Source organism: Myripristis murdjan, chromosome 8 (genome assembly GCF_902150065.1).
Source record: "Myripristis murdjan chromosome 8, fMyrMur1.1, whole genome shotgun sequence".
NCBI classification, from domain to species: domain Eukaryota; kingdom Metazoa; phylum Chordata; class Actinopteri; order Holocentriformes; family Holocentridae; genus Myripristis; species Myripristis murdjan.
The window spans coordinates 18160774-18181664 of NC_043987.1; the positions used below are offsets into that span (position 1 = coordinate 18160774).

Genomic DNA, 20891 nt, shown 5'->3' on the forward strand with positions numbered 1-20891 from the left:
TATGTCCTAATAAGTTGGATTTTCCAAGTCTTTCTCCCATCTGAATTAGGTCTAGCACTTTTATCATGACTGAAAGAGAGCAACTGTGCCACAAAAAGTGTTTTTTTTTATAGTAACCTTTTGTATGCTTGAACAATCAATACTAAAGTATTTTATGTGGATTTGCTTCTCCTTTTCAGTGACATGGAAGTTTAGACACTAAAGGTAAAATATTACTTGATGGGCTTTTGAAAGTACTGTATGCCGCAGTCAGGACACTGAGTATGTGATGTCTAAAAATGATTGTGACTGTAAATACATTTTAAACTGTTCCTTCAGAGTGGTTATCTCCTGTGTCTTATATGTACATAGCTGTATGTACAATGGACATAGACAAAACAAACAAACAAACAAAACTTGTCACTGCTACTTGAATTGTTGCTTCATTCCAAAAAAATCAAAATTTTCCTTGTAAAGTTTAGTTGAAACTGAATTTATATTTTCTAGAGTACAGTGTTTCCTCAAGTGACCTGTGTTGTGTATACTTGTTTTTGTATCGTTTTCAAATAAAAATAAGTCAACGGGCTTGTAGTAAAATTTGTTGCTTTTCATGTCCTTCCACCATCCACTTTGTGTGAACTTGTTGGGAAGTGTGACCCTGGACTTTTGATTTGCTTTACTTCTTAAAAAACAAAACAAACAAACTCGCCTGCCACTTACATTGCTTATACGACTACTATTAAAGACATTGTGTGAATGGCACAAATACACTGTCTGTTTCAGATTGTGCAGTATGAAAAGGTAGGGGGTACGTCTGTTGAGGTCACATGACTGAGTACAGATCACGTGAGGGGGTTTGTTGACGGTCGTCGCTGCATTTTGCACAATGAGCGCACGGGCATACCCAGCAGCTGGTGCAATGTCATCGCCCTGCTAACAGGACTCACTGAAGGAAAAACCACCTGCACTGGAGGTGCAAGCGCCCTCAGCTACACCTATGGTAGCTAAACCTCGGCATTGTCGGTGAAGGAAGACGCGCAAAGGTGTTGTCGCCCTAAAAAAAAAAAGGAGGAATTAATTTCACCGACAGGAAGGGACAACAGCCCGTGAAGTTCATGTGCCGTATCCTGCTTTTCTGAGGTAATTTGACGTCTTTGCAGAACAACACACTATCAAATCACCTGAACGCAGAGGACGAATGAGCGTTAACCGCACAAAAATAGAGTGTCGGTGATTCAGCACATTATCTTACATGTTTTGTCCCTCAGCTCCATCATCAAAATTCATCCGAATCCTTGGAGTTGACAAGCAGGGCGATTGTCCAATCACGAAGGCCCAGTTGCTGTGTTGGACCAATGAGAGAGGATGATAGGCGGGCTTAATCAGCGAGACAAGGGTTATGTGTCTTCCAACGATGGCAACGTATATTAAATTTATGATGAAGAAATTAGTTATAGCTAGCCGATAGTATCCTTGGAAAAAGGCAACGTGTCAGTGTGAATGTGTCGTGCATTGTCTTGGAAAGCCAGTGGCACAGATAAAATCAAGTATAAATGACCCCTGAACTGCAATCAAAAGGATATATTCCCGTCACAGATGAAAGGCTTAGTTGGAAACGCAGGCGATACGACCTAGTTTATTAGATCTGCGAACACCGGGTTTCAGATCAGAGGTAAAATGTTAAATATTGCCCTTATAGATTCCCTTAAGACAAGCACAAAGGCTGCTCGCATGTATGCCTATTAGCTTCTCACCCATACATAGTGCTTTTGTCTCTTTGTCTGACACTGTATCCAAACAATGACTCATTCTAAGTCATAAAGAAAAAAACATGTTTTTAAAAAGGAGATGGATTTCTCCAGGAAACAGTGTCTTTCAGTCCCTCTGGCAGAATTGCCTGCATAGTAAACTGACCCATCCTCAGTAGGTCTAAAGTTTCAGGAGGTGGGTTAGGCCAGAATGCTGCCATACAGTCCAAGACACACATGGCCAAAGAAAATTGTTTTTTCTTTGGTTTCTCTTTAACTTTATAAACCTGTGCGCCCCTGTTTACCCCCGTCCTCTGCCTCTGTCTTTGCTCCTCCATGATCTCCAGAGCAGATCTTTTCATTTGCCGCTCTCAACACAGGGATAAAAGGTCAGGGTCAGATTAAAAAAACAAAAAACAAAACAAAACAAAAAAAAAAAAAAAAAAAAAAAAAAACAGCACCACTGGAACTATTAGTAATCCATTGTATTGTGCAAGGACATAGTTGATGGATGATCTTCTGAATCACCACAGCACTTCACTGCCTTTGTGGGTCAGATTGGGGCATAGTTTGGTTCCTAACCTTCAGATTAAGAAACTAGGACGTACATAACTTTTGAAGCTGGGTGGCATAGTTTTCATTAGAAATTTGGAGTGCCTCTTTGACTCTCTGGTTTTACCCAACTCAACTAATGTAACAGCATGTTTACATCCAGTAGAGACAGCCGCCATGACCACATGATGAACAAAGTTGCATTTTTCCTTTGGCTTGTCCAACTGGTTTGGCGAGTGGAAGTCAACGGCCTAATTCAGTCTTCTGTTCATTTGCTCGCTACCTTACCCCGTTTCTAAACCTGACCCTATTTGCAAGCCTGAGATTATTTATACATGTACAGACTAAACACCAAGTCAGCTGTTCAGCTGTTGCATGATCACACAGTTCTCAGTTCTTGTTTTCGGGTGAATTACTGTTGCTTAATCTACACTTGAGATGATAACATAAGTGTTCACTGCAAGCACTTATGGTCAATTTGGTTTCTCTTTAAAAGAATAAAATGCTCCTCTAAGTCTAACCTAAACCTCCAATGTAATCTGTCTTTCAGCCACGGTAGAGGGACGACTGGACTGTGTCCTGTCTACTGTTCAGAATGGCTATCATGCGACAGTTTGGATTACTGCTTTGGAAGAATTATCTCCAGCAGGTAAGTTGGAGGAATGCAAACCTGCAACTGGAATGCACGTTTCCTTTTTAGGCAGTAAGATGATAAGATTGTGTTATGAGTATGAGATGTCGTAAATTTGCTGTGTTTACAGCACAGCGCAGGCCTGCTGCAGTTTACATATTTAATCATGTCAGTATTTGTTATGTTACAGGCCTGTAACGTAATGGTCACAGTGAGCATGATTAGTCTTGTTTTCTACAGCCTGGGAGATTCTCCTCCAGGGCTGATGTTGTAAACCAGCTACCTTGGATGCGGTTACAGCCAGTAATAGATCTATATAGCTTGCTTGCGCCATGTTGCTGTGTCACAGGCTCCAGCTAGGTCATCGTGATGTTTATTGTTGCCGTCAGATGCTTGTCCCGGCCTTTATATGGCTATCTTCAGCGGGTAATCAATATTTGAACTCGCAGTTATTCTATTGTATTAAAACATTACCCCTGACATCATGTGCCTTTATGGGAATTACGGGACTAACACTATGATATTTCTGTGTTGGGAAACAGTTTTAGTCTCATACGTTGTGCGTGTCAGCCCAGATTTTTAACGTTGTGCGTCATGTTAACCAGGTCAGTATCAGTTGGTGCAGAGCTGCAGACATGATCAGAAATCAATGGGGAGATCCTGCTACAGCATAGCGCTATATCTGAGGCTTGCATTATTATGATGTTGATAAGGCAACCCTGGCCCACAGAATTTTCCTGAAAACAGTGCCTGCTTAAGTCTGGCATGAAGTTGGTGTATTTCCAGTTGGGTTGTACTCTGAGGTGCTTTTAGTTTGAACTCCAGTATCAGGCTGTGGTTGCACAATGCTCCAGCAGTTTAGCACCAGAGTTTCATAGATAGCCTATTTCTTTGTAAGTTGTTGCCTCAATACCCTTTCTGCACTCCCTACTGCTCCAGTTGTGGTTGCTAGGAGACTCCGCTTGGAACAGGCAGGAAGCAGTGTATTTTGGTGTAAATTGTGTATCTTGGCTGTGGTACACAGACACAGAGAAGGCCTATGAAGTTTGTGAGAGGTGGCCAGACTTAAGAACTGAGGAGTTTGTAATACTTTACAAGAACTGGCGGTAGATTGCTCAAATTACTTGAAGTATGCATGGTTTTGGACCTCTTGTGCAAGGTAACAATGAGGTTGGCCTTGAACATTTTTTACTCAGTATTTTCGGTCATAAAGCACAACACTGCATGTTTGAGACAATATTAGAGCAAGAGTCAGTCAATGAACGCAGTGTTACGATTGTACATAGACAAGACTAAAATTTACCGCAGTTAACTTCACAAGGAGATTGTGGGCATTGTAATATATCAGACCCACAGTATCCTACAATCGTCTTCTAGTAAATACAACAAAATGCTTCACACTGTTTAAAAAGCAGCTATTTGCAATACACCAAGCATTTTTGAGCCTCTTTTTGTTTGGAGTATTTTTCTTATTCATACAGATAAATTGTCAAATTTAGATGACATGACGATGTGGAGTTTGACAGCAGAAAATATTTCAGCTATATAAAACATCAGTGTCAGTCAGGTTTGGTATTAGTCCCTCATAATAGAAGAGCTAATGTCTTCTTGCCAGACTCACCATTTTGCACTGATGATCAACAATCATATGGGGAGAAATCCATCACTGAGTAGGCAGAGATATTTTCTACACAGGCATTAGCCTCAATAGTTAATAATGCAGTGCAGCCACTAGATATATCATGTTGAGCAAGCACTGCAACTCTTACTTTTTGTCAAGCAGGAGCAGGGTGTTGCTGAAAAAGAGCATACATGCCCAGCGCACTACCTCGGGTAAATAAAGGTATAAACTAGAAAAATCCACAAAATAAAAATGGCATGATTCAGCTCTGACTCCAGTGCAACATTGAGAACTAGGACCGACTTATATGGTCTGCATGCATTACAGCATTCTAGCAAAATTACACTGATCAGTCAAGGAGGGTGCTGTGTCATGCTTGTTAATCCATGTTAACTGTAAAATCTCAGACACCACTTAGAAGATTTTGAACAGAAATATTGAGTCCCATCAATTTATTCTTCCATACGTCATACACAAAATCTGTACATCATTGTAGAAATAATAATTCTTGGATGTGCACGTTTACCTTGGTGAGTATTAGGTTACTGTGTATGCTCTTTAAAAAAAGAAAAAAAAAATGGTGTAAATCAGATGCTGCACGGTTATTGTTTGGGATTTTTTTTTTTTTAGTAAACTGCAACACAGCTTAAGACAAGCAAATCAATGATATTTGGGACCCCCTTGCAAATGAGATGTTTCATCTCATGAGGGTATCCTATAATAAATTCAAATTAATATTGTGATGCATATTGTTGGTCATGAAAAATATCTGTGCGTTCTATGAAATCAGTCTTAAGGCTTCATGACAGGGTAGTAAATTTGAGTTAGTAGATACTGTCCTTTAGTGCTTGATGCTGTTATCATAATGTCATCTTGTGCTGTGCTCAAGTGTATAGCCATTCATTTTTGTTGCAGTATAGCTGAGAAGGCTTCTCTTTGTCTTTGTCCAGCTTTGGCAGGACAGTAGCAGACTGTAATGCTGCAGCACCTCATGGAGTTAGCAGGTGTCGTGTTCAGCTACCAAAGCACTCCTCCCCGTAGACTCTGCCCCACTGGCATCAGGAGTGGCCTGGCTGCCCTGGCGTTCTTGGATACAAAGGCCCTAACACACACACTTGGGCACATTTATAAAAATGATCCTCATGCATCGCATTGATTCCACGGTATAGCTATTCTGTGGAATTCATAATGATAGGAAGTTTTAACTTGTTACTTAAAATCGACAAAAGTCAATGTAAGCCACTATTCAGCAACTAAAACATTGGTTTGGATTTGGTCATAAGAGGAAAATAAAATACTGTACATATAGATGAGAACCTTTTTAGAGTAAATGCCTAATGGGGAAGAACGTAGGCTACCATTGGTTCATGTTTATGCTCTAAACATAAAAAAACTTAGATTCAGTGCAGAATGGAGAATCTTAGAAATTGGTAGTCCGCTGAGATGACCGAGAAATGCACTGAAACTGTCCAAGTCATTTTGTACTGCAATCACTCAACACAAGGAGCCCATCACATAAATTCTGTTTTGTTTTAAGGATCTGTGAGCTCTGCTAGTTCTCATGTCTGTGTGAAGTGGAAAGAAGCGAAATGATGGCTCGATTCCATCTTGACTCCAGTTGATTATCATTATCACTTTAAAGCATTTGGAACCAGCTAATGTCATCCATGGGAGTATATTTCCTGATATTTCTTGTGCTTTTCAAAGCAATCAATCCATCAAATCAAATCCACATCTCATCTGTGGCTGAAATATGGAGGCAGCCCATATTTATCATTGTGATTATGAGTTACTTAAGATGATGAATATTCTGTCCAGCGTAGCAAAAGTAAGTCATCTTAACTCTCTTTCCTCCTAGGTTTCATATTCTTTGGAGATTCACTCAGATCTCGTGTATTTTTTTTTTATTGTATAAACTTCTTTTGCTTCCTCCATTTACTCACTCTTACCTTGTATCCACTGCCGTCCCTTCTGCTTTGTCCCTTCTTCTGCCTGACTCTATCCTGCCTTCCTCATCTTTCTGTTCCTGCCCCACAGAAACGTCAAATCCTGGTGACTCTGGTGGAGATAGCCCTGCCCCTGCTCTTCTCCAGCATCCTCATCGTGCTGCGCCAGAAGGTGCCTTTCAAGAACTACCCCAATGCCACTGTCTATGAGAGCTTCTCCGTTGAAACTCTACCCCCGCCGCTGATGATCGGGCGCTTCCAGTTGGCCTACGTGCCTGGCAACTCCAGTGTGGTGCGCCAGGTGGCAGAGGATGTGCAGCACAGCCTGGGCCTCAGTGCCATTGCTTCAGGTAGGTGAGAGTGTGGCCAAAAACAGGCAGTATGTCCATTACAGGGAACTCAAGAGTGGAACATGTTTACAGTGAATACACATTAATGCTATAAGCTTTACATTTCCACCACTTTGGAACACATGTTGATTTGTTTAACGCCATCCCAGTGAGAGCCCTCATTGTTTGATAATATTGTCAATGTATTGTCCATATTGTGGTTGTGGTTGAAAGCCTTATATGTCTAAAATGTCAGCAACAACAATAACTGATTTGAGCTATATTTTTGATTTTATGCGATGCGTTTGGAAGGGTTTCATAAGCCCAACAAGTTCTAGCATTTTTGCAACCCACAGAAGAGCATTTTATCCTTCACTTGAACTTAAAAACATGAAAATCTTTTCATCTGGAATTGTATGAGCTTCTCTTTCTTTGCAAAGCACTTTGCTTTCGCCCAGTACTTCTTCTCACATGTCCAAGGAATGGCAAATGCACAGGAACTGGCTTTTTTGTATAAGCTTGTTGTTATGTTTCAGAGTAGAGGGGGAAATTGTCTTAGATATGCCTCTCTTGTGCAAAACTGGAGGAGAGGGCGACTTGTTTACTTGATCTACTTCCATTTCAAGAAGAAGAAGTTAGCATGTATGTAGTTCCTACATGTGGATGGAAGACAATTTACATGTACAAATGTAGTTTGTTAATGCATTTCTCACTATATGCAGAGTTTTTTGGGGGGGAAATTGCATCGTCATTGCATCTCATGTGCAGTTACAAATGGATATGATGTGGTTTGTGTAATCCAATCACAATCCAGTCACCCAGGAAGGTAGTTAAATGGTGACTGTACCCGCCCAGTTTCAGTCCATCTCCACTCACCCTACCAGACTGAAAATTGCAGTGCACTGGGCAGAGAGAGCAGCAGTGGTAGGGGAGGAAGATGGAGCAGCAGCCATGAAAGCAATCTGATTACCTAGGGTTGAACTAAAGTCCAACACTAAGAAACATCCATTGACGCTTAGGTACTTTAGATTTTTTAACCCCTGTAAAAATGAGATTTGTTGATTTAGCACCTAAAACACTGACAGCTAAACATGCACACTTATGGGTGGAATGGAACTTATATGTGGTAATGTTTGCCATCATCGTCTTTCTCAAACAATAGCAAGATATCAGTTTCTACCTCAGGAAATATACCGTAGAGATCCTGTTCTCTTTGCTGTCAGTTGTATCCCTCTGCTTGATTTCTACAATGTAGTAGATGCTGCTGTCCCTCGTGTGTCATGTGTCACTGCGTTTGCACCTTTTGCAGTTGACATTCCATTTGAGGCAGACCTGGGAATACTGGTTCCTCTAGAAACGGCTCCCTGTGGAGCAAACCAGCCAAGCCCCTCTTTCTTCACAGAGTGTAGCAGCGTCTCTGTCACATCTACAGGCTGCTGATCCAGCCTTACAGCCGCCGCCCTGCCCCCTTCTTTACACTTACACTTGTTACACTTGTCTTTTCAATGCAACTTTTGTCAGCCAGTCATGCGAGGATGCATTAATTGTCAAGTCTGTACACTCCCAGATGCAGTCTTGGTGATTTTGGATCCGATGAGCGAGACCAAATGCCATAATGGCCTGGCTCGCATTGAGTTTGGATCTCAGTGAAGTATGGGCAGCATGTGGGCAGCATGTGGGCACAATCTGGATATAGTGGAATATATCTGTGTGGGAAAATATCCAATCAGTGTCCGATCAGGCAGGTCTCATTGAAGATCAAGTGTGGACACGCATATGCGGACACATACATGAGTTCTGATCTGGCGCATCTGATCACAAAGTGTAACCATGGCTTCAGACCATGACACACACAGCAGAGATGTGGGAGCAGGTAGACAGCTCTGTGTAGCTGCAGGTTCTCCAATTCCCAGGCCAATAAGCTGTGTGAGCTCCCAGCTCAGCCCTTTAATGAATGACTAAGATCATCTCAGCAGTCAGACAGGAAGCATGTGGGGGAATGATCAACGCACGGATTTAAAATAAACGTGCACATACAGAGATGACAGGGTGATGTAATATGTGGGCAATACATTAAGGTTATGTGTTGACATGGATTTTTTTTAATAATGTATTTTCAAATTTACCACAAAAAAAAAAAAAAAGAATCTTGAAGGTTTTTTAAGGTCTCTTGTTAGCATTGGTTATGATTAACAAGAGGTGCCACTGTTACTATTAGAGAAATGCAGCCAAGGTAGGGCTGGGTGATATGGACAGGATCAAATAGTACAATATTTTTTGGCTAAATACCTTTATTGATATTGTGACAATATTGTAGGGATGACTATTGGTGCTTTCACAAAATATTTACACAATAAGACTTTTAATAAATTGTTACTAGTAATGTGGAAATGATAACCAAGAGGGTAGAGGCAAATATTAGAATGGCTAGAATTGCCTGATAAGTTTAGAAGCTTGCACTCCTTTATTGTAATGCAGCCTTTAAAACCAGGAAAACACAGTATTTTTGCCACATTACAATATTATAATAAAATCGCAGACAATTTCAAGTCTCAAATTATCAAGATAATATCAATATATTGTCCAACCCTGAGCTGAAGTGAGCAGCAGTGTAGAGCGCATGCTTGAACTGGTATGTTTTCAGCTGTGTGTCATCGACCTGTTTCCCTCTGTGCCCTCCATGTGTCTCCATGGCGTGCATATGTTTATTTTATGAGGCTGACCCGGAACTCACCCTGGTGCCAGTCTGCGATACAGGTGTCCTTCACTTGGCTTCACAATACCTGCATGTGTCCTTGATAAGATTAAAAATGGCATTGGGAAATGTCTGCGTGAGAATAGTGGCTGAGAAATTTAATCAAAAGTAAGAAGAAAATGTTATCTCTTGTCCTGCTCTCGGGTTTTCATTCACTTGATTTGGCTCATTTGTCTGGGGTTTCTGGCATGGGCCTTGACAAAAATATTTTGACTTCTTTCCTTCAGTGTGCTTGTGTGAGACTCAATATGCTATGGGTAGCTTTGTGTGCTCAAGTGCAGCTCTTTCTCTTTATTGTATTAATTATACTGGACGCAGAATTAAGTATGCTGACAACGTCTTGCTGCTCTGCAACTTCCTGACTGTCAGTGAGAGTTGTAAGCACCAAGGTCAGACGATGAGAAAGGCATGAGAGGGAACATATGTGAGATGAATTCCAAATCACACCTGATGTCATTTTTTTTTTTGTTTGTCTTTGTACATGTTTGCATGTGGTCCACCTCCAGTGCGTGGCTTTGAGACGGAGGAGCAGTTTGAGGATTACGTGAGGAACGACCCTTTATCAGGAAAGGTGCTGGCTGCTGTGGTGTTTGAACATCGCTTCACCCATGATGATGAACCTTTGCCCCAACAGGTAAAATGGAGGATGCACACACCTTCATTCAGTGTAGGAGGTTGATGGTAGTTTATTCACGCCTAACAATGGCGTGCAACTGGATTGCAAGGCCTGATTTTCTCGTAATTTAAATTTTCACCATCAGTGACTCATTTTGTTGTGGTTAAAAGATGTGTGGTGAATACTAATTTATATTAATAGAGGGAATATCTCTTGTTTTTTTTTGTTAATTTAAGAGGAAGTCTTTAATAAATGTGTCAAGGTTTCGGTATTATATGGGTAATAATTAATGCTGGGCAGTTCCTCATGACCTGATTCTCTCCACAGATAAGGTATACAGTACATTGACAGTGTGTGTTGCCAGTAACACTGGTTCCATCACTTTGTACTTCAGCCTCGCTCCCTGTTTGTTTACCTTTGAAAGGAGTTGTTACTTGGCCAGCTAGGGAAAGTCCTAGCTAGGAAGAGATCCCACAAACAAGCTTAATATGTTCTCAGGATTACCACAAGGCGGCATGGCATGATAGGAGGTGCCTTTAATACACAGTATGATTTTCATTCTGACAAGTTAAACAAGTAGAACAAAAAGGAGCGAGAGAAAAGTAAATTCTTCACTTCTTAAACTTATCCATCTGTACAGCAGGAAAAACCTGTAGGATGAGAATCCACTGACTCACAGGTTTATACACTGTGATCACATGTTTATACACTGTGATCTCCTATGGGAATTGCTACTGTTTCAGACACCAGTATGACAGACTTGGATGACCAGGATGGACTGGCCTCACATGACCTGAAGGCCACTCAGGCTGCTTTAAAACGGGGATGGGGGGGTTGGTGGGGGCTGGAGAGAGAGTGAGTTACTCCCACATTTTGGTGTGAATCATCTTTCTATTTATACCCTTTTTCCTTTTCGCTTTAATTCTCTTTCTGTCTGCCTGTTCACTCTAACTTCAGGACAGTTCAGTTATATTGTTCCTGAGGCAAAGGTCTCCATGCAGCCAGATGCATAAAAACAGGCATCAAAACATAGAGACATAAATGCACAAAAGTGCCTAAGAGTCTCTCTCTTTGTTTGTTTTTGCCCCAGCCCTCGCAACCAGTGTTTCGCAGATTGTATTTTCCAGATCAAAGAAAATGTGTTTGGTCCAGCCCCCAGCAAAGATCACTTTGTCATTTTATTAGCTTTTTTTTGGTGAAAATTAATATTATGTTACAAAAGTGATCATTCCTACTAAAATTACAAATCATGTTACAGTCACAATATCTGTAAAATAAATTGCAATATGATTTTTTTTATTTTATTTTATTTTATTTTTCACCATATTGTTCAACCCGAACTACTTGTACCCCTGACTCAATCAGTGAGTTTGGGTGTTGGTTTCAGGGTGAAGTTACAAACTTGTATCAGAGATAGTCTGCAACTGCCAACAAACAGGTCAGCCACTTGCAGAGTTAACAGCTTTATTGACAGAAACTGTCAATGCAGTTGAATGAAAAACAGAAAATACTTAACTTGTAACATTCAGCATATATGGATTATTTTGTTGCACATTTAATTTGTTGAGTCTACAGCCGTAGGGTCCCAGTGACACTTGAGCAAATTGGACCAAATATGATTGATAGGCATACCCACTTATATTAACACAACTCCTGGTGCCACCTGACTCACTCGCTCTATTCAGCTCTACCAGTTTACAGCTCTCTCTCCTCTTCTCCTGTACAGGTGAGCTACCATCTGCGTTTCACCTACACCCCACGCAACGCCCCCGCCAAAGAGAAATCAGAGCTGAACCCTAATAACGACTTGGACTGGCACACCCTCAGCCTCTTTCCCCTGTTCCAACTGCCAGGGCCCAGGGAGCAGCATTATAAGGAGGGCGGCACGCCTGGTGAGCATCTCTCTCTCTCTCTCTCTCTCACCACATGTATGTTCTTGTGATGCTGCGAACTCACGTTTATTCCCGAGTGGCTGCGCAAGCCAGCCCATGCCTATGCATTAGAGTGCAACCTTGAGCCGCCCTGGCTCTTCCAGCGAAGTCTTAAATAATCCTAAACTGAGATTTATTCTAATAAGCACTACCACGAAATTCCCACTGCCACGTTTGATTTATTTCCTACTTAGACAGAGATCAAGATTGATGAAATGTGCTCAGTTTCCTCAGCTTCTAAAGTATGAGCCCTTTCCTCAGGCTGTGTTCCCATGGCAACCATGACCCTGCACAGCTCTGGCATGATCAGCATTATCTAGCCTTGGCACGGTCAGGATACATCTTGCCCTGGCATCATCAGTGGGTTTGAAGCATCAGGCACAACTCACGAACATTTAAATGATTGTTACTGTATCACATCACATGTTCCATTTTTAGAAGTAGCGTGCTTCATCATGTGACAGTGATGCCTTGGTAATGAACAGAGGATTAGAGGAAGGAGAAGGGGCTCTGCCGACCCCCAGCTGGCCCAGACCGTTTTTCATAATGAAGTTCTGTGTTAACTATAGCTCTAATGGGAGGAAGTGGTATACTGCAAAAGATGAATTCCCTCTCCACATTGTAGAACTGAGAAGCTTTCAGAATCAAAATCATGAATATGGATCCTCAACCCCCACATGCATATTAACTCACTTCTGCAACTCCACGTTTGTTACTCAAGGCCTTTCATCCATTTACACTGTCCAAAAAATAGCAACATAATATGCTAATGTTAACTTTGGAGGGATGTTGGAAGGACTTGGCCTTGTGGAAAAGGTCACTTTCAAAGTGGGTGGTATGCCATGAGTCATGTCTTGGATTTAGTGTGGGTTTACACAAAGTTCCTAAGTCTGAAGTCTTATCTCTATATAGGATGCAGTTAAGACATTAACCATTATAGAACACAATGTCCTGGCAATTTGGGATTTTTATCTTTTCCCAAATTCATGTGGATATTCACTTAGATACCACAGAAGTATCTTGACTCTCAAATATCCAAGATGTCGAGTCCTAACTTGAGGTCATCGTGGAACCTCAGTCCTTAAGTTTCTAAAAAAAAAAAATGGTTTCATCTTACCTGACACATGGCTGCAGTGCCTGCTGCAAAGTTTGGGCCAGAACGATAAAACCCACAGTTTAATGGTAGAAAGGTTACTGAAGTATTGATTTTTCTGGATGATGTGTTTGCATCGATCTGTCAAATGCCATGGCCTGTAACTTTGGATTTGGTTAAGCAGCTTTGATCTCAACTGGCCAGACCAACTGCTAATCTATAACGATGTGTGCAGAGTACATGATAGATCAGTGAGACCAAGCTTGCGACACAGAGCACCGCTTTTCTTAATGCACTTTCATCTTCTTGGGTATGTTATTTAGAAAATTTGCCAAAAAAAGAGATTCGACTCTTCCAAAACTGATACTTCTCGGCTGTATCATCTGATTTAAAATTCATCCTCGTGTTCTTCTTTCACTGCCATTTTGCCATCTTCTTGACTTCACTGTATTCTTGTGTTTTCATCTGTCTCATGCATTGTTCACCTAGTTTCAGATATAATTGAGCCTTGAAAATCCCAAGCCAAGAATAGTAGGAGATCCAAAAAAAAAACAAAGCAAAAGATAAAACATTAGCAAATTAAGATTTTCTATTATAATTTTTCCCTAACTGGCTTTTGAGATTTAATAGAATTGATAGTTCCCATTATCTTCTTAATATGGCCCCAGTTCACTGCAAATTACGGCATTGCAAGTCTTGGTTACCATTAATTTCTCTGTGTTTATCTCTCGCTAGGTTATTTCCGAGAGGGCTTCCTGGCGGTACAGCATGCGGTGGACCGAGCCATCATGCGCTCCTATAACAGACCTGCCGCTGCCTCTCTGCTGGCCCAAACCAGGGTGGTCTTGTCGCGTTTTCCTTTCCCAGCCTTCATATACGATGTCTTTATTTTGGCAATTCAGAACCAGCTGCCACTAGTACTGGTGCTCAGCTTTACCTATACCTCCCTCAATATAGTCCGAGCTGTGGTGCAGGAGAAGGAAAGGAAACTCAAGGTATGTTGGTGTGTCTTTTATCTGGTTGGTTGTTCTTGGTTAGTGTTCAAATTGGTAATCACACTCTCCCTGTCTTTTTGGCACGACCCCTGCCTGTTGCTGTACATGTCAGGAGTACATGAGGATGATGGGTCTCAGCAACTGGCTCCACTGGAGCGCCTGGTTCCTCATGTTCTTCCTGTTCCTTTCCATCTCCGTCTTCTTTGTCACCCTGCTGTTCTGGATTCAGGTGAGTCTGTGTTTAAATATTTTCTTTCACCTGCTGGAATAGTTTTTATTCAGTAACTAAGTTGCTAACTGTTATTTCAGGTGAGCCCCAAGGGTGCGGTGCTGACCTACAGTGACCCCACCTTGGTCTTTGTCTTCCTGCTTGCCTTCACTGTGGCCACCATCAACTTCAGCTTCATGATCAGTGCCTTCTTCTCTCGAGGTGTGTGTGTGTGTGTGTATGCGTGTCCGGTCCACTTTTTGTCAAAAAAGAAAGAATGTTTATTTTAAACATCAGTACGCTGTTTATAGTCCATTATTTTGTATTTGTAGTTTTTCCCCCTTTACATTCTCTCCTCATGCATTTGTACAGGCTGAGAAGTGTTTTATGGCTGTAGATCAGAGTAATTGGTTTCCCAGTGTTTGTTGTTTGCTTTGCCTCTTGGAGCTGGTCTAAAGCTTAAAAGGAGCAATAAAAAGGCTTGTCAGCCATAAAAGGGTGTGATCAACAGTATGCAAAAACTCACAAAACACGTCATATATCACAAAGAATAAAGAGATAAGAAAGAGGAGTAGGTGCCAATAAGTGTATTATCTATCTATCTGTCTAATTAGATAGATAGATAGATAGATAGATAGATATACATATATAGCTAGATATATGTAAACCATATAACTTATCATGATCAATATTGATCAAGAATGAAATTATGTTGTCCTTAAACTGCTGATAATGCTGTTTAGGCTCTTGCATGGTGGAGAGCATTTTTAAAAAGGTAGTGTTTGTACTGATTTGCATAATAAAAGTCTCAGCTCTTTTCAATTCAGTGAGCTTTCCTCGCCTGAATTACAGCTCAGTATATATAGCCATTGTATCTTGAGTCCTCCGACCGTGAAACACCCTCCTGTGCTAAGCAACATAAAGATTATAGATTGGCACTTAACTCCTGTCACTCTCCTTTCCCACTTCTTCCTCTCTCTGCCTTTTTGCTCTCTCACTCCATCCAAGCTTTTCATTCAAACTGCCGTCTACCCTCTCCCAACTGCTCCACAAAAGCAGCTCAGATTGCAAATGTTTGTCAGTCTGAGCCATGTGCGCTACTTTGCAAAGCGGTCACACACAAGTGCTTGTTTACCTGCTGGGGCTCTCCAATTTACATCGTATTTTGGCTTTTTAGAGAGCAGGGAGAATAAGAAGTCTCAGTTTGTAGCTATTGTAATAAGAAACATGAACTCACTCAGAATGGAAACTCCCCAGGTGAGTTTCTAATAGCTCCAGCTGAGACTTCCCACACTATGGGAATTGGTATTTATATTCACATTGGCACCTCAGCATGACTCCAGCTCTTCAGCTCTGGAAGCAGTGATGGCTGTAATCAGCTGGCCTTACAGCCCTTTGTCCGTAGGGCCAGTGTGGGAAGAGAAAAGAGACAAAAGCCAAGAACCCTGTTTGGTTGGTTTTCACTGAGGTGTCGAATTTCTCTCACTCAATCATATTGCATTTCTGCCTTGAGAAAAGATGCCTCTATCTGTCACCTGCAAAGACAGTTTCTCTTCTTTGCATTGACATAATGAGGCAGAGTGGCTCGAGTCTGTTTTTCCACTTTTTCTTCTTGCTTTCTGTTCTCTTCCCCCAGCCTGGCTTGTCTTTGGTCCTGTCTCACTGTAACTGTGACAGCCTGAACCAAGTCATTAAAGTCAGGGGCCACAGATATAGAAATTTAACTTAGTCAGAGCATAAGACATCCCTGAACAGATAACCTTGTTATGTTCTCTTTGTGTAATTGCATGAACGTACCAAGAGCTGTGGACCAGCCAGACTTAGGGTTCTTGTTGCCTTGCAAATGATGACTTGTCGAGAAAAGAGGCAAGTGCGAAGTGGTGCAGAAGAGGGGCTTTCATAGAAATTAGGCCAAACAGAGAGTACATCCAGTCGTCAGTGCCCTGCTCGGTCGTCATAGAACAACAACAAGCTGTTTTTCCTCTCTTGGCTGACCTTGTGTGAGCAGCTGTCTAGATAGGTCAAAACCTACACTCAGCACTGGAGCTTCATCATTCAAAAAAAGCTTCCTTTTCTGTCTTCCACCCACATCGGTGCTTTTTAAGAATGGATAATGGTACTTAATCAATGCATTTTCCATTCAGGCCCAAAATGGCTCACTGTTGGCCACAAGTGCTTTTCAGAGAAGCCTTGTCATTCTCCTTAGCAGCAGAAATAAAAATAACCCTTTATGTTTTTAGTTTTTTTTTTTGATCCACAGTACTCACTGTTCTTCCCTGTTTTTCCTCCCTCTCTCGTTTCTGTCGTATTTGAAAAGAATACGCAGGATTTTACTTTAAATGTAGCTCACATGTTAGCTCTATTGACCGAGTATGTTGGCTCTATCGACTAAGTAAATAAGGTGTATTACTGTATATGTGTACATATCTGTATGTTTGAAGATACAGTGGTGTGCTGTCCTGATGCAGTTCAGTGTTAATTTATCATCAGACCTCATTCTCATGATCTGTTTTCAGCCAATGTGGCTGCAGCAGCGGGCGGATTCATCTATTTTCTGAGCTACCTGCCTTATTTGTTCCTGTGGCCACGCTACGACTTATTGAGCCATGCCCAGAAGGTGTCCGCCTGCCTTATCTCCAACGTGGCCATGGCCATGGGAGCTCAGCTCATAGGAATGTTCGAAGGCAAAGGTGAGACATGCCCATGGTGGATTTTACATAAAGTGGTATCGAAACAGGCAGAAGTGAGTGGTGGATTGCCATGTTTAGAGCTCAGGTTGTCTTTTCAGCTGTTGTTCATCTATACGTCCATTTCATTAACTCATTTTCTGTCCCCCTCTCTATTTTAAACCTCTCCTGCAGGTACTGGAATCCAGTGGTCTAACTTGTTTGACTCTGTGACAGTGGATGATGACTTCTCCCTGGCCCAGGTGCTGGGCCTGCTGCTGTTTGACGCTGTGCTCTATGGGCTGGTGGCCTGGTACATGGAGGCTGTTTTCCCTGGAGAGTATGGAGTACCGCTGCCATACTACTTCCTCTTACTGGTATGCTTCAACCCTGCGCATCCTTGCTCACTCACTCAATATGATAAAGTTCTGATGATTTTCAAGTTACAATTTGATTCCTGAGCAGTATCAGTTCATCTAATACAAGGAAGCAGCGTTTTTGTGTCGGAGCAGTGAAAGTGGTTCTGGTACGGTGACAGGGAGAGGACTGAAAACTCGAGGTTGTGACGTCTGAGGAAGTGTTTCGGCTCAGCTGGCTACAAAGACAGGAAGTCTCTCCAGCCAAAACAAATGAGGGTTTTCTTGGTAACAAGTCCACAGGCTCACAAAAGAATATGCTTTCACTCACTCATAAATAAACACGTCCTAAGCCATTTCCCAGTAGTCATCAGAATTCCATAGACTCCCAGGAGGGTGTGGACAGATGCTCTCAACTGTAAGCCGTGTGTGTGTGTGTGTGTGTGGGGGGGGGTATGAAATGCTGTTTGTATTGCGTCACACTGGAGAGCATTGCTCGTAAGCAGATTATCAAGAGGGAGATTTGGTCGGGAAACAGTGTAGAGAGCACAGGAACAGTGGAAACGTCAGCCCACTCTCTCTGACGTCTTATGAATGTCACCCCTGGGTTCCACAGAGACCCTTAACCCCCTTGCCATGGTTTTGTAAATTGATGTATTCCTCAGCATTGTTTATTGCGTCCTGCATTTGGCTTGCCATTTGATAGATGATGTGAGAAACATACAATTCGTTCAACGTGAAGTATAATTTTTGACCTTTGCTGTGCGTCATGGATTCAGGCTACTACAGTTTTTCAGCATAAATTTATTGATTTGACAGACGAGGAAGAAGATAGTTTTGTTTCTTTGAACAACTCAGCTTTAATTGCCACATAAGCATACATGGAGGTTAAGTTCAGAGGGTATAACATTAGATCAGGTTTGAGTGAATTCTTCTTAAGCGGCATGGTGCATACTTGATCTCACTGGAATTGGATTTGGGATGGAGTCCGTTCTATCAGGGGTTAAAGACTTTAATGTGCATTTCATTAACCGCTTATTGTGGTCAGTAAAATTTATACATCATGTGTACCACAGTTTGTCATAGTGAGGAGCGTTTGGAATAATAAACCAAATTGCTTCAGTATTGATAACTGGTTAAAAGACGTCATGGATTTATTGTCAGTGGAACGTGCAGTTACCATATGATTAAATTGTATTGTAATTGATGTGTTGGTATGTTTCGATCTATTTGCCTATTTACTTTTGTATTGTACATGGTGTTGTGCACTGTTGTTTCATGTGAAATATTAGTGATGTCTAACATTGTCTAACAGTACATATCTATCTATCTATCTAGTCAGTGTTTAGCCCTGTCTTTAGTTCCTTGTCTCTTATATTTGAATCACAAAAAAGAAAAAAATCCAGAAACCTGTAGAGTCTATGATGGCCCAACAGCTCACTAAAATACTTTTATATTGGTTTTTCCTTTAATGTGTCACCCGTCTGAATGTTCCAAGTTGTTGTTGTTGACTGACATTTATGGCACTCATTATCTCATTTTACATCTTTGTAATATGGCCAACCATTATTTCACTCAGGGTGTGATTTCTTTTAACTGTTGGAATAAAACAATAAACACTTTATGGGCCTTCATAAAACAACTTAAGGTCTGAAAGTTTAACTTTGACCACTGCATTTGATGGGATATTTAGATAGCACTACTTTTCAAGTTCAAGTTCCGAGTTCTTTTCACTCTTAGCCATGGGGTGTCTAATTCACATCTTTTCCTTTCTTCATGCAGACACATCACATGAGATTTCTGTAAAAGTGATGACAACAAACTATATGATTAAAATGCTTATTTAACAGGCCAGAATGAACCCCCCCACACAATGTTTCTTTCAGCAGCAGGGATAGTGCCGCTGGGCCAGACGTGACAATGCACTAGGAGAGTCAGTGTAACCCTGCGCACGTTGCACAGTATGGGAAAATGAGCCCAACTCGATCTATTTATCCATCTGTCCATCCATGTCTGTTCCTTCATCTCCAGCCTTCCTACTGGTCCAGCAGCCCTCGCATGGCCCTGGTCAATGAGAAGGAGGAAGAGGAGGATGCAGAAAAGGCTCTGAAGGGAGAATTTATTGAAGAGGAGCCAGCTGGACTCGTCTCTGGGGTCAAGATCAAACACCTAGCTAAGGTGACTGATCTAGTGGACACTATGGCCCTGTCTCCACCTGGTATTAAAATGTCATTTACATTTGCAGGTTGTTTTAGAGAGAGCGAGCGAGACAGAGACAGAGAATTTAACAGGCACCAGGTGTTTGACATTCTTGCTCACTCAATCCTCATTTTTTAAAGATTATTTTTCAGCATTTCTACTTTATTTGATAGTCACAGCAGAGAGAGACAGGAAAGGCATATCCAGTTCAGTTTGACCAGCAGCTGAACTGTCAGCTGATGCGCCAAATCAGAGTCAGATAGGAGATATTTGGTATTGGAAAAGTGACTGGCTGGGGTTGGGTGTGTTGGCAGTGGCGGTTCTGCCCATGTTGCCGCCCTGGGCGAAATTACTGCCTTGCGCCCTTCCAAGCGATAACGGCTGCTACCGGTGCCCCTCTGGCGGCTAGACGCATCCCTCCCAGAGCAGGGGCGCCAACACCTGCACAAATACCTTTTTTGGAAAAATACTTTTTATATGGACAAAATCTTGTTTGCATAAAAAAAAGCCACGCATCAGGCGGGCCGGCCGCGGCACCGGCTTGATGCCTACAGGTGCCGCGCCCACCCGGTCAGGTCTGCCGGATCTGACAGGTGAGCGGCGCACACAGACTGCCATATACCTTTCATTATAAATCAACATTTGTTCATACGCGGCTGCAGCAGCACAACGACAGTGACACAGACAACATGGTTGATTATTGACTGTGCAATGCGGCCATTCCCCGGTAACCGCGGCATCAGGCGAGCCTCCCTACTGGTTTATATGCAAGCACAATACATGTGTATTTGCTTAGACCCCAATATTAGACGAGGGCGTTTTTTCAGGGCATTTTCAATGGAAAAAATATTGTCTTATATTCAGATAAATACGGTAATAGAAAACTGCTTTGCAGCGAGGATGATTTTTTTTTTTTTTTTTTTTTGACATGAAAATATGCCGCCCCGGGCGGCTGCCCGCTTCGCCCGTGCCTAAAACCGCTACTGTGTGTTGGGCTGGACCAGAGCTTAAGAAAAGGGAGGTCAGGTTAGTAGGCGGTCCTTCAATGCATCCTTGGACGTGTGTGCTTATACTTCCAGTGTGAAGTGGACAAAAGCATCCGGGGCCACCTCTGAATGTGGCCTGAACGATTTGGTCTCAAGATGTATTGAGGACACATAGGTGCTGTTTATACCTGTAATTAGGGGTGTCAGCTTGTGATCAGATCACACAAGACGGATGTTAGTACCAGGTGGAAAAAGAGTCTATGACAAAGAGGGTCAGCGT

At 41.9% G+C, this 20891-nt stretch overlaps 1 protein-coding gene across 1 annotated transcript in view; it reads left to right on the plus strand.

The window, feature by feature from the left end:
• The first annotated feature begins 865 nt into the window (after nucleotides 1-865).
• abca3b (ATP-binding cassette, sub-family A (ABC1), member 3b) overlaps nucleotides 866-20891 on the plus strand; it is a 39210-nt gene continuing 19184 nt past the window's right edge. The window contains exons 1-11 of the mRNA XM_030057604.1: nucleotides 866-1119; nucleotides 2830-2928; nucleotides 6569-6827; nucleotides 10068-10195; nucleotides 11904-12069; nucleotides 13937-14196; nucleotides 14309-14425; nucleotides 14506-14626; nucleotides 16921-17094; nucleotides 17266-17447; nucleotides 19458-19604. Of these exons, the coding sequence (XP_029913464.1) occupies nucleotides 2875-2928; nucleotides 6569-6827; nucleotides 10068-10195; nucleotides 11904-12069; nucleotides 13937-14196; nucleotides 14309-14425; nucleotides 14506-14626; nucleotides 16921-17094; nucleotides 17266-17447; nucleotides 19458-19604 (1608 nt within the window). The 5' untranslated portion in view covers nucleotides 866-1119; nucleotides 2830-2874. The remainder of the gene's footprint in view (nucleotides 1120-2829; nucleotides 2929-6568; nucleotides 6828-10067; nucleotides 10196-11903; nucleotides 12070-13936; nucleotides 14197-14308; nucleotides 14426-14505; nucleotides 14627-16920; nucleotides 17095-17265; nucleotides 17448-19457; nucleotides 19605-20891) is intronic.